Source organism: Dendropsophus ebraccatus, chromosome 1 (genome assembly GCF_027789765.1).
Source record: "Dendropsophus ebraccatus isolate aDenEbr1 chromosome 1, aDenEbr1.pat, whole genome shotgun sequence".
NCBI classification, from domain to species: Eukaryota; Metazoa; Chordata; class Amphibia; order Anura; family Hylidae; genus Dendropsophus; species Dendropsophus ebraccatus.
Genome location: NC_091454.1, coordinates 210,122,775 through 210,137,289, shown reverse-complemented (window position 1 = coordinate 210,137,289; position 14,515 = coordinate 210,122,775). Strand labels below are relative to the sequence as shown.

At 43.8% G+C, this 14,515-nt stretch overlaps 1 protein-coding gene across 1 annotated transcript in view; it reads right to left on the bottom strand.

The window, feature by feature from the left end:
* COL5A3 (collagen type V alpha 3 chain) overlaps nucleotides 1-14,515 on the bottom strand; it is a 129,673-nt gene that overhangs the window by 69,106 nt on the left and 46,052 nt on the right. Inside the window, exons 2-4 of the mRNA XM_069946380.1 lie at nucleotides 13,266-13,433; nucleotides 8,815-9,028; nucleotides 4,002-4,164 (exon numbers count right to left, since the gene is read on the bottom strand). Coding sequence (XP_069802481.1) covers nucleotides 4,002-4,164; nucleotides 8,815-9,028; nucleotides 13,266-13,433 — 545 coding nt within the window. The remainder of the gene's footprint in view (nucleotides 1-4,001; nucleotides 4,165-8,814; nucleotides 9,029-13,265; nucleotides 13,434-14,515) is intronic.

Sequence of the window (14,515 nt, the reverse complement as noted above, 5' to 3'; positions counted from 1 at the left end):
TATATACTTGTAGGACCGTGGAGCTATATATTTGTAGGGCTGTGGAGCTATATACTTGTAGGACTGTGGAGCTATATACTTGTAGGGCTGTGGAGCTATATACTTGTAGGACCGTGGAGCTATATATTTGTAGGACCGTGCACCTGTATCCTTGATGGACTGTGGAGCTATATACTTGTCGGACTGTGGAGCTATATACGTGAAGGACTGTGGAGCTATATACTTGTAGGACTGTGGAGCTATATACGTGTAGGACTGTGGAGCTATATACTTGTAGGACTGTGGAGCTATATACTTGAAGGACTGTGGAGCTATATACTTGTAGGACTGTGGAGCTATATACGTGAAGGACTGTGGAGCTATATACTTGTAGGACTGTGGAGCTATATACGTGTAGGACTGTGGAGCTATATACTTGTAGGACCGTGAACCTGTATCCTTGATGGACTGTGGAGCTATATACTTGTAGGACTGTGGAGCTATATACTTGTAGGACTGTGGAGCTATATACTTGTAGGACTGTGGAGCTATATACTTGTAGGACTGTGGAGCTATATACGTGAAGGACTGTGGAGCTATATACTTGTAGGGCTGTGGAGCTATATACGTGTAGGACTGTGGAGCTATATATGTGAAGGACTGTGGAGCTATATACTTGTAGGGCTGTGGAGCTATATACGTGTAGGACTGTGAAGCTATATACTTGTAGGGCTGTGGAGCTATATACTTGTAGGACTGTGGAGCTATATACGTGTAGGACTGTGAAGCTATATACTTGTAAGACTGTGGAGCTATATACTTGTAGGGCTGTGGAGCTATATATGTGAAGGACTGTGGAGCTATATACTTGTAGGACTGTGGAGCTATATACTTGTAGGACTGTGGAGCTATATACGTGAAGGACTGTGGAGCTATATACTTGTAGGGCTGTGGAGCTATATACGTGTAGGACTGTGGAGCTATATATGTGAAGGACTGTGGAGCTATATACTTGTAGGGCGGGGGAGCTATATACGTGTAGGACTGTGAAGCTATATACTTGTAGGGCTGTGGAGCTATATACGTGTAGGACTGTGGAGCTATATACGTGTAGGACTGTGAAGCTATATACTTGTAGGACTGTGGAGCTATATACGTGAAGGACTGTGAAGCTATATACTTGTAGGGCTGTGGAGCTATATATGTGTAGGACTGTGAAGCTATATACTTGTAGGGCTGTGAAGCTATATACTTGTAGGACTGTGGAGCTATATATGTGTAGGACTGTGAAGCTATATACTTGTAGGGCTGTGGAGCTATATATGTGTAGGACTGTGAAGCTATATACGTGTAGGGCTGTGAAGCTATATACTTGTAGGGCTGTGAAGCTATATACTTGTAGGGCTGTGGAGCTATATCCCTAAAGGACTAGAAGACAGCTCTCTCCCCTCATCTACCATTACAATCTTTATGGTACAAACATATTCTCCTATTTACTATACAATAACATTCCGATAATCCGGCATCTCATGTCTCCCTTAGTGTGAGATTATCTGCAGTATACCCCCCATTATTATAGGCCCGGGCTCCCCCTGAACCACACCTCTCCCTCATTCCTCTCCCTCCTTCTTCAGTCCAGGCAGATGTCCATAGTGATTCCCATCCCACGCCTTTCCCCAGTGAGACCCCCCCCTTCCCCCCCTCCAAACTCCAATGAATATTGTCTGTACCACAACAAAACATACAGTGCATGGGAAACAAGTGACATGGTTGTGCCTTACTGGATGTCACAGGGGACGGGATCGTACATAACACTAATATTGTGTCCTAGCAAATCTGCTGACTACGAAATGTTCTCATTCTGATAAGTGGCCACAAGTGAGAAGCTCTTAGATCCGGCTCCAGTTCTCCGACACTGTGTAATACGAGAGTCAGAGAAATCTATGAGCTATAAGATGTTCCCATAATGGTATGGCACCAGCTACAGCCATTACCCATAGTTCCTGCTCCCATAAAAAGACTCAAGAACATTTGTCAACGTAATTTAAAGGGGAACTGCACCCACATTGATACATTATACTTGAACTGTCAGGGTAGATAGGGGGGTGGGGGGGTCAGCACAGAGAGGCATCTAACTTCTAAATGGGGGCACAGAGGGTCCTAACTACTACTATATGGAGACAGTGGGACTTGACAACTATATGGAGACACGGAGGGGCCTGACTTCAATACAGGGGCAAAAAGAGGGTCTATTTAATAAATATATGGGGGTGTCAGGGGGCTTATCTTCTATATGAGGGTACAAATGGGGTGGGCCTTTCTACTATGTGGGCAAAGAGGGAGCCGGCCAGCCTGGGTCTAAATACTACATTGGGGAATAAAGTGGGAATTGTTACAGTCTGGGAGATTCTGCAGAGATGAGGCGTCACCAGGAGAAGTTTTTATGATGGCCTGATAAGCGAACTGGGCCGTGATTCGAGTTCATACAATCCCGAATCATCGGCATTTGACTCTCGCTGTTTTCCCATTTCGTGGGGAAGGTAAAGACAGACGGAGTCCTGCCTGGAAAACAGGAATACAACCTAGGTCATAGGCTGTATCCCTGTTTTCCACTCGGGCTGTCTCCACCTTCCCCATAGGACGGAAAGACAGTGGGAGTCAGATGCCGATGGTTCGCTCAGCCCGGTTTTCTAATCTCTAATGGCCGGGGGCCTGATGGAGAAGAAAAAGAAAAGCAAAGAACTCTGATTAGCAAAAACATCACCTGCAGTTCACAGAGAAGATGCCCCTTGTGAGTCACTGGATATAACTGCACTATAATCACTTATAAGGTCTGCATAACCTGTGTACAGCTGGATCTACCTCTATATGATTACTGGTTAGGGATAATATTTATATAGAGAATTTTATTCAGTGACAATATAGTGGTATTATCCAGCCAATATATGGTGAGAGTAGTGGTCATGGTGTGACGGTATTATTTGTCCTGTATATGCTGGTATTATTAGTAAGTTTTTCTGTTATATAGTGCATTTTATTCAGTGACTGTCTAGGTCACAGGTGTCAACCTCAGGACCTCCAGCTGTTGTAAAACTACAATTACTATTATGCCTGGACAGCCAAAGCTTTAGTTGTCCAAGCATAATGGGAACTGTAATTGTGCAACAGCTGGAGGGCAGCGACTTTGACACTCCTGGTATTGGTGGTATTGGTCATTATGCGAAAAAAATATTAGCAAAAATATCATTTGCGAGTATTTTTACGCTGATTGGGCCCATCTGCACCTAAAAAAGGCATTTATGCCTTTTCATACATGTCCCCCATAGTATACACTCCCTCTGGGATCCATAGAGGCGCCGTAGAAAACTGACATGTCAGTTCAGTGAACAGCGGCCACAGAAAACCCTGTCAGCGCACACTACAGAGCGTGTGGCTCTGGCCGCACGCTCCATAGTGTGCAGTGGGGAGTTCTGATGTGGCGCACACAGATGTGCCCGTATCAGAACTCTGCGGCGCTAAAGATCAACCTTTTCTTAGACCACCTGTTCCGTTACCCTAAGCGATACTAAGTGTGCACATCGCCTTATCAGGCATAGAAAATTGCCTTTTGTTAACATTATACAGGTGTATTATTATAATTTTTTTAATAAACCCTTAAATTTGCTGTAGCCTGTAGCTAGTATATGTGCCCCATGCTAGGCCATCAGCTACGGCACAATCGGCATGCTGTCTGATAGACATGGCATAAAGAGATAGAAGAATGGATGGAGAGATAGATAGATAGATAGATAGATAGATAGATAGATAGATAGATAGATAGATAGATAGATAGATAGGAGATAGATTTATATATATGACATATATATTATCAATCCATATTCACTATGAGTAATGGAGCAGAATATAACCTTTAATATTCAGAAAGCATTGTTGTCTGCTAAAGTTAGAGAACTTTGGAAACTATGGCTCCCACCTACAACACAAGGAAATAAGGAAACCTCGTGACTAGGGGCTACTTGTACCTCAAATACTTCATCGTCAAGTAGTCGTGTCCCAAAGAGGGCGACGCCATCTGTGCTGATGATGGGGTCATCCCCACGGTCCAGGTACTGGGTCTCTATCTTCTCACAGTCAACGATCATGGTCACGTTTTTTCCTTCCACACTTATTCCAATTCGATGCCACCTGTAACAAGCAATGGATGAGGATTATGAGGTCCACAAAATAAATCAGGACAATGATCAGGGTTCCTAAGACTCTTAGTCTAGACAAATACATTTATTTTAACTGCTCCATAATACAGAAAGGGCAGTTTTTAAATTGTGATGATTTAGTCACATGATCAGGCGACTGCAGATCTGGAAATATTTGCTAAGTGAAAGCACGAAATAGAAGAAATGACTTTGAAGTGAAGAAGATAAAAAAAAAAAGTCTAGTCGCGACGAACCATCTGGTCTTTATCTAGTGAGGAAAGCCTTTTAACAACAATATCCCAGTATCATCTTGAAGAGCGTGACAGTCATCTGTTGGACGGTTGGCGTGCCGTTACCTGCTACATGCGATTCTAATCCCAGAGAATGTCTTATGTGTAATGTGAGATACTTAACATTCTGAGACATTGTAATTTTCTACTCAGTTTTAGACACTTACAGTCATTATACGTGACCCATGTACAACGATATAACTACTATAATACTGCTCCTATATACAAGAATATAACTACTATAATGGTTCACGGAAGAAAAACCGGCACAGTGTGGACTTAGTGTAGGGACCCATGTGTATCAGATACCTGCACGCGGTACATGGGGCAGTGTGGCTTGATCAATTCACATACAGAATTCTGATGTTGTTAATGCAGCCGAGAGGTACAAGTATCAGCCATAGGTGTGAGGTGCAGCACTCTTTTTCTTCCCTGAACCGTATTTTGTTTCTCTCTTTTCTCCGTGTTTTGCACTCCTCCTGGTGAGACCCACATGACCGCAATTAGCAGGAGACACCTGAGTGCTCATGGTTTTAATCCCTCCTGTCTGTCCCATTCTATCTTTGATAGCTATGGTGAGTGCAATACCTTATCCAGACTTGTGCTGTTTGGGGGCAGCTTCCTCCGCCGGTGGTGCTGGCTGGGTTTTGGTGTGGCATTTTTGGGTCTGGTCCTGTGGCATGGGGGTTGCAGGGCCGTTCCATGGCCTCCCTTCCCTGACTGTGCACGCCTGCGGGGGTGGTGGTCGCTGACCGGCACAGTGTGGACTTAGTGTAGGGACCCATGTGTATCAGATACCTGCACGCGGTACATGGGCCAGTGTGGCTTGATCAATTCACATACAGAATTCTGATGTTGTTAATGCAGCCGAGAGGTACAAGTATCAGCCATAGGTGTGAGGTGCAGCACTCTTTTTCTTCCCTGAACCATAACTACTATAATACTGCTCCTATATACAAGACTATAACTACTATAATACTGCTCCCTGTGTACAAGAATATAACTACTATAATACTGCTCCTATATACAAGAATATAACTACTATAATACTGCCCCTATATACAAGAATATAACTACTATAATACTGCTCCCTGTGTACAAGAATATAACTACTATAATACTGCCCCCTATATAGAAGACTATAACTACTATAATACTGCTCCTATATACAAGAATATAACTACTATAATACTGCTCCTACATACAAGAATATAACTACTATAATACTGCCTCTATATACAAGAATATAACTACTATAATGTTTTTTCTGCATGCTGGATCCCAGTTTTCTTTACAGTATAAATGAAGCTTTACCAAGAACAGCTCTGGTAACGTGAGCTGGAGCTATTACTTTACTATAAATTGCTGGTATATACCTGGGGGACAGGAGGGGCCCATATCCTTCATATCCTATCCTCATGTGCCGTGTGTGTGCGCTAAGCGGAGTATCATGAAACCTGCTCCATGCGGAATAATCACCATACACATATCACATGTCATATATCCACCTTGGTGACAGACTCGCATGCCTGCCAGGGCGGCCATCACCTCTAATTTTCAGACTGATTGCGATGGTGTAATGGGATAAAAGTCACAACAAACCACAAAAACTGGATCCATTTCATCTTACTCACAAGCGACTTTTACTCTCACATTTTGTCAACTTATTCCTGGACCAAAATGCTGTATATTCTGACACAGTGCTCTTTGCTGCCACCTCTGTCCATGTCAGGAACTGCCCAGGGTAGTAACAAATTCCTATAGAAAACCTCTCTTGCTCTGGACAGTTCCTGACATGGACAAAGAGATCGATTGCCCGAGTAATCGATCAGCCGGGTATGTGACGTTGCAGCTGGAAGAGCTTCAGGACGCCGGCGGCTGTCAGCTGGGGTACAAGGATAAGTAAGTATACTTGGTTAATTTTTTTTATTGTTTTTTCTTAAAAGAAATAAAGAAATAAAAAAAAGTATACTTGGTTAAATATGTTCCCGCTACCCCCTCTCTTTCTGCTTTTTTTTTTATTTCATGGGGGAAAGAGTTACTAGAAACAGTCATTCAGCCTATAATCAGTCCATTTAAAAGTGACAGCGATCAGCTGAGGAGCGGGAAAACACCCGCCTCGGCTGATCACATCTTTTGTACTGCGGCAAAGTATATCACTATCGGCAGCACATCTACCTTTGTGAACAGAGGTGCGCCTGATAGCAATACATTTAAATGGCCATACGAACGATACAGTGATCGTTCATGTGGCCCTTCTGCTTGATTCATCATGACTTCTAAAGACACTGCAAACAAATGCTGATCTCTCTGATCAGCACTTATTTGCAGTTGCGGACAGCAGTTGCGCAGGCTGCGTGTGTGTGCGCTATGGACGCAGCAGGTGTGTGTGTGGCTGCAGTAGGCTGCGTGTCTGTGTGTGTGCGCGCGTGCGTGTTATGGGTGCAGCAGGCTGTGAGTGTGTGTATGCCGTGGCTGCAGCAGGCTGTGTGTGTGTGTGTGTGAGTGTGTGTGTGTGTGTGTAATGGCTGCATTTAGTTAGAAACATAGAAGATTGTCAGCAGAAAAGACCACCTGCTCCATCTAGTCTAGTTCTGAGCTGTTCAGGACATGGAGGCTGAAGACTGGCTGCATCCACTGCACACACATTTAGGAGAATTTACTTTATATCTTTCCTTATTCCCTCAGAAGTCGCCCCAGGATCATGTAGGACATTACACTGAAGCTGCTGAGCCAGATCTACTGTGCACCAGTGTGATATATAACTCCCCTGGTGTCTGGCCATTTATGAAGGAGCTGGAGTCAAAGTCGGAGTCGTCCCTGATAAAATTCAGGAGTCTGAGTCAGAGCAGTGGCTTGCCCTAGCGATGGCGCCTAGCATCCAATCAGATTCAAGCTTTAATTTTTCACAGGTCTTTTTGAAAATGAAAGCTAGAATGTGATTGGTTGCTATGGGCAACTGCTCTGCTGTTCCTCTTTACATGGCTGGATATATCTCTTCCATAGAATTTACTGTGCAGTTTCCTGCGATCTTGAGTTCCACAGGGTAACTGTATATGTGTATAAATGGCCTGAAAACAGTCACTAGTAGACTATGTACAGTCCATTGAATTCAATAGGCCCAGTGCAGGTATGCCATGGTATATATTAGTATACCCTTGTGCTGCTATGCCGACTTCTATCCCCCTCACCCCCCTTGAGGTTATCCTGTAGCCAAGGCCTCAATGATCAGCTGGAAAAATCACGAGGACCTGGCAGTGTTTAAATCCTCTGCAGCACTCCTACAGGATAAATGAAGTATTACACTGCTCCAATTAAAGGGGTTATCCAGTGCTACAAAAACACGGCCTCTTTCATCCAAAGACAGCACCACTTTTGTCTCCCGTTTGGGTGCAGGTTTTGTAACTCAGTTCCATTGAAGTGAATTGCAAACCCCACCTGAACTGGAGACGAGTGCTGCTATCTCTGGAAGAAAGTGGCCAAGTTTTTTTTGCGCTAGATAATCTCTTTCAATCTCCCCCAGATTCCCTTTGGGGGAGATTTATCAAACATGGAGTAAAGTGAAACTGGCTCAGTTGCCCCTAGCAACCAATCAGATTCCATTTTTCATTCCTCTCAGACTGTTTGGAAAATGAAAGGTGGAATCTGATTGGTTGCTAGGGGCAACTGAACCAGTTTCACTTTACTCCATGTTTGATAGATCTCCCCCTTTAAGTCAGAGTCTTAAAATAGAATATTTGAAAACTGTTTTTCTTAATTGACCAACCCCTTCACCTCAAGATCATTATGTCATTCATATGGAGCCGATAGCTAACCATAGACCGTTTCCACCAATGGACCAAGAACCTTGGCCACCGTCTATGTTATGTATAGTCATTTTACACATTATCATCAAACCTCATATATCGACCCGCCTGAATCTGATGTTTTGGCTGCATCGACCATTCAATACTGGATCTTCCCAGTCTTGAATCCTTATCTTTATCCTGGTTCTGCCCCTTAAGAATCCCAGAAAACAGCTTAATTCATTTGGGAATGATCAACATGGCATTCCATCTACAAGGCAAATGGGTAAGGGTTCCCCTTTAGTGTTGAGCGGAGTGGCCGAACTAAGAACTGTTGGCAATGTTCTCTGAACCTGAACAATAAGCATTTGGAGACGTTAGATGCCAACCCAAGGCTGCCAGGGAAACATGGATATGGCCATGGCCTATGGCCTTCAGGTTCTGAGAACATTGCCAAACCCAAATAGTCCAGCAACTCCGCTCAACACTGTTCCTGTGATCTACAGCAAACATGGAAACATCAAGGTACAGTCCACCAGTAGATCTTCTCACGTCTAGTCTACTTACTTGCCATCTACCAGGTTGAACTTCTTGAAGTACGGGTATTTCTCAGGGGTTGGATTTCCATGTTGATCTTCATACACAAAGACTGGGGAGCGTCCAATCTCCACGCCCAGTTGTTGAACGCCTTTTTCATTGTAAATGGAGAAGAGGAAGACCTCGGCCTTTTTACTGACCTTGATAGTGGTGAGAATGGAGAAGTCTGCTGGGAGCGCTTCCTCTGTACCAAGGGATGAAATATGAAAGATTTTAGTGTTGAACAAGTTTTGGACGTGATCCATGGATCTTGCTTTAGAATTGAGTGCAACTGGAGCATGCTCGAGTCTGATCGTTCAGCATTTGAATGCCGGTGGCTGAAGAAGTTGGATGTAGCCTTAGGGAGTCCTGGAAAACATGGATACAACCTATGGCCTATGGTTCTATCCAACCTCTACAGCCACCGGTATTCACTGGCGAACTATCGGACTCGAGCAGTGGAAGTCCCTTCTATATCCTTACTGATGCTGAGTATGGTTTCCCAATTCTCTGTCGTCTGACTATTTACTGCCTATGAGGGAAGTCGGGAACCCTATCCCTACTACTCCTTGCGTTTGTGGGACATATTTTCTAAAGTCTCCCAAGTAACCAGACATCGAAGACAAATGAATGCCTGTTACCCGGCTGAGCCAAGTGTGCATGTTTACTTCCATATGTAAAGAAAAATGAGTCGCTGCCAAACCCCTCTGGCAACAGCTTATGTGCTATGGAAACAAAGGATCGGCATGTTGAAATCCAATATGCCTGATCTTTTCTTGGACATCTGAGAATTCAGAAGTCCCCATATACTTAAATGGGTACTACAGGTGGGAGGACTTTTTCACTGTGGCCTGAGAGGGGTGGATGAAAGCCTTAACGGCCACTTACCTCCTCTGGTCCCGCATCGCACTGCTCTGGTTTTCAAGCCCGCTCAGCCATTCAGCGGCACAGATGGGACCCCACGTTGGAATCAGTGAGGTAAGTAGACATTGTTGCTTTCATCCACCCCCTCCCTAGCCATAGTGAAAAAAGCCCTCCCACCCGGAGTACCCCTTTAAGATCGTTATCCAATCACTTGTTTATGGGGGGTTCCCAACTCTCAGGTCTCCAAGAAACAATCTGGCGTATTGGATTTTAGTGCGGCTGAATGTGTATGTGTTCTCTATGGTGAGGGAAGGAGTAAGTGCAGCTAGATAGCTCAGATTTGTTTGAGCAGTGTATGGCAGTATTGTTTGTAGGGTGTATTGTCTAAGCACTGTATGGTGGTATTACGTGATCAATGTAAGGTAGTATTGTTTGAGCACTGTATGGTGGTATTATGTTAGTACTGTAATGGGGAGTTCTGATGTGGGCGCGCATGGATGCGCCCGCATTAGAACTCTGTGGCGCTAAAGATCATCCGGCCAGTACTGCAGTTCCGTTCGGGATGATCTTTTCAGAGACCGGCCGTTCCATGACCCGGTCGAGTCACGGAACAGCCGGTCTCTTACAGTGTGTGAATATAGCCTAAGGTAGTATTGTTTGAGCCCAGTAGGTTGTATTATTTGAGCACTGTATGGTGGTATTATGTAAGCACTGTATGGTGGTATTACGTGAGCAGCGTATGGTAGTATTGTTTGAGCCCTGTAGGGTGGTATTGTTTGAGCACTGTATGGTGGGATTATGTGAGCCCTGTAGGGTTGTATTGTTTGAGCACTGTATGGTGGGATTATGTGAGCCCTGTAGGGTTGTATTGTCTGAGCACTGTATGGTGGGATTGTGTGAGCACTGTATGGTGGTATTGTCTGAGCACTGTATGGTGGGATTATGTGAGCACTGTAGGGTGGTATTGTCTGAGCACTGTAGGGTGGTATTGTCTGAGCACCGTATGGTGGTATTGTCTGAGCACTGTATGGAGGGATTATGTGAGCACTGTATTGTGGTATTGTCTGAGCACTGTATGGTGGGATTATGTGAGTCCTGCAGGGTGGTATTGTTGGAGCACTGTATGGTGGGATTATGTGAGTACTGTATGGTGGTATTGTCTGAGCACTGTAGGGTGGTATTGTCTGAGCACCGTATGGTGGTATTGTCTGAGCACTGTATGGAGGGATTATGTGAGCACTGTATGGTGGTATTATGTGAGTCCTGTAGGGTGGTATTGTCTGAGCACTGTATGGTGGTATTGTCTGAGCACTGTATGGTGGGATTATGTGAGCACTGTATGGTGGTATTTTCTGAGCACTGTATGATGGTATTGTCTGAGCACTGTATGGTGGGATTATGTGAGCACTGTATGGTGGTATTGTCTGAGCTCTGTATGGTGAGATTATGTGAGCACTGTATGGTGGTATTGTCTGAGCACTGTATGGTGGGATTATGTGAGCACTGTATGGTGGGATTATGTGAGCACTGTATGGTGGTATTGTCTGAGCACTGTATGGTGGTATTGTCTGAGCACTGTATGGTGGAATTATGTGAGCACTGTATGGTGGGATTATGTGAGCACTGTATGGTGGTATTGTCTGAGCACTTTATGGTAGGATTATGTGAGCACTGTAGGGTAGTATTGTCTGAGCACTGTATGGTGGTATTATGTAAGTCCTGTAGGGTGGTATTGTCTGAGCACTGTATGGTGGTATTATGTGAGTCCTGTAGGGTGGTATTGTCTGAGCACTGTATGGTGGTATTATGTGAGTCCTGTAGGGTGGTATTGTCTGAGCACTGTATGGTGATAATTGATAAGCACTGTATGGTGGGGTTATGTGAGTCCTGTAGGGTGGTATTGTCTGAGCACTGTATGGTGGTATTATGTGAGCCCTGTAGGGTGGTAATTTATAAGCACTGTTAATTGCTATTGTTTGACCATATGGTGATATTTACCGCTATTTATGTAATCATTGTCCTCAACATTGAAATTGCAACACCATGAAGGAGAAGTTGTGGCATTATGGAAATCACAGAATCGGTAGAGATATTAATGGTATTCCAAAGATCAAAAAAAGGAAACAAAGAAATCTTGACAGATATTCAGTGTTGAGTATGGTCCAAACAGAAGTTTACACGTCCTGGTGTGCTATCAGCGAGGTTATTAAGAATTGCCTGAGGGAGGGTCCGCCACGCTGAATGTACTTGGGTGGGTAAATCCTTGAAATCCACTGCTGACAGCTCCTTTGCAGTTCCTGACCAATGATATCCCAGATTTGCTTGATGGGAGACAAGTCTGAAGATGCGTCAGCCCACGGCAGCAGGTTTAGGCCTCGCAGGCTGCTCACAAGCTGATGTTATCGCATGGAAGACGCTTCCTGATAGAAATGGCCGCACCACTGGCTCTGTGACCAAGTCCATGTAATGACGAACTGTTAGCGGACCCGGAAGGATGACTGGAGAGGTCCTGCTACTGTACATTATCCTCCTTACATGGTCTCCAGAACTCATCACTGAAGAGGACAGACCTCCATTCCAGCCTCTAATGCTGTCACATCCAGAGCAGGCATCACACAATCAAACTCATCCAATTTCTGAGGTTTCATGTGGCAGAAAAAAATTTGCTTTGAGTTTTATAGTATTGAAGCTCCTCCTATAATAACCTTACAGCTTGTCCTTCTTGATGTTGCAATTTCAATATTAAAGGGAATATATTACTTTTTTGTTCCTTTATTCTAATCCCTTTCTATTTTCTAATTGCATTTTTTTAGTACATTGTCATGGGGGCAGCCATTTTGCCCTTAACAGCATTTAGTGATATGCATTACCGCAAGCCACATAGACACAATAAACATCACCAGACCCTGTTATTTCTATGGTACACATTTATGAGAATGCTCTGTGACCTGTACAGAGGTCATTCTGCAAGGAGGGAGAGGCTGAGCTCTTGGGGGAGATTTATCAAACATGGTGTAAAGTGAAACTGGCTCAGTTGCCCCTAGCAACCAATCAGATTCCACCTTTCATTTTCCAGAGAGTATATGAGGAATGAAAGGTGGAATCTGATTGGTTGCTAGGGGCAACTGAGCCAGTTTCATTTTACACCATGTTTGATAAATCTCCCCCTTGGTGTCTCCTTTATCTGTAATTTTATATAGATCACTTTCCAGCAGCCTCTTCCTTATCATCACAGACATAACAGGAAATCTCATCTTAGTTTTAGGATTATTTTATAATATGGAGAATAATGTGGAAAATTAGAAAATACATTTACCTAAAATCCTTTAAAAATCTGAAAAACGTAATTTAAACAGTCAGTTTCTGATGACACTTTCCCTCTAAGGACTTTGCAGTTACATATTGCACCATTATAGTGGTGCTTTTAGTTAGCAAATGCAGTATCATATGGTTACACTATATGAAGGTACATTGGGCACCAGGGTAGTATTATTCAGACATAGAATGGACATTATATAGCCCTGGTATATCTATAGACAAGTCCATGATGTTTTTTTGCTGTCCTCTTCTCATCATACCTGGGAATAACTGCTTAGTCGGGGCGCTAAAGTGCGTTTTGTTCTCCAATCGGAAAGCAATATCTGTCTCTTCAATTCCTTGTCTATGTGTACAAAGTCCGGCTGCTAACGTAATTCCTTCAATTTCTTCATTGAGTTCCAGGGCTGTAAGGACATTAACTGGGGTTTCTAGGATTGAAAAGACAAAAGATTCATCAGTCACATATATTTAAATGGTTATTGAAGACTAAAAAGAGTCCCTGCTTTTATTTCCACAAACACAGCGCAAATCTTTCCAAGGATTAGAGTTTTAGTCTTACAAGTTATCTATATTTATATGTATAAGGCTATGTTCACACTATGTATATGTCCGTCCTTAGTTTGTACCCGGCCAGACATGTGCGGCTGAAACTACGGCCGTGGGAAAAATAGACATGCGGGCGAATTGCGAACATATGGGCGAACCGCGAACATACGCCCGTAGTATAGTTATGCTTCCTAGCTTGTTTCGAAGCGATCTGAGGCAGGTCATTTACTTGGAAATCTTCGCCCAGCCCCATAAACCACACAGAACCTTTTAATATAAAAATCAAGTTCGATTTGGCTGAAAAAAGTATTCCGTACGGGGCTGCATTGAAATCCACGGCCATGAGTTGGAACAGTTCCGGCCTCAAACTATGGTCTTGTTAATTTTTCACGGCGCCGTATACGATCCGGCCGTAGGCTCATACGTAGTGTGCATTGTGCGGCCGTATATCGTATACTTTCAAGCATACGCATCAACCTCAAAACTACGGTCGTATATTCGCGGTTCGCACTACGGCCAGAGATATACGTAGTGTGAACATAGCCTAAAGCTGTAATACCGGACACCGTCCATTTACAGGGGTGGCGCTGTTTCTGGGGAATAAAAGCAATTTTTCTAATTCTGGAAGTCCCCACTTAATAAAAGTAACATTTAATAAACTTTTTCCAGAAACATATTCAACACTTTTTTCACCACTATCTTCTTTTGTTTTTTACATTGAGTGACAGCAGTAAGGGATGTCAAGGCCTCTCTGTTCCCACCAGTGGCTGTGTCAGGAACTGTAGGGCTGCACAAGGCCTGGTCTCTTCACACATTATTAGAGCTGCTTCTTACACCACCTAGCCTCCCCTGATGTCAATATACATGTTACCATTAGAATAGACATTACACTTGGGGGAGCTGTCTGTGTCAGTAGTGCTGCAGCCTCCCCTGATGTTTGTATAAATGGTACCATTAGAATAGA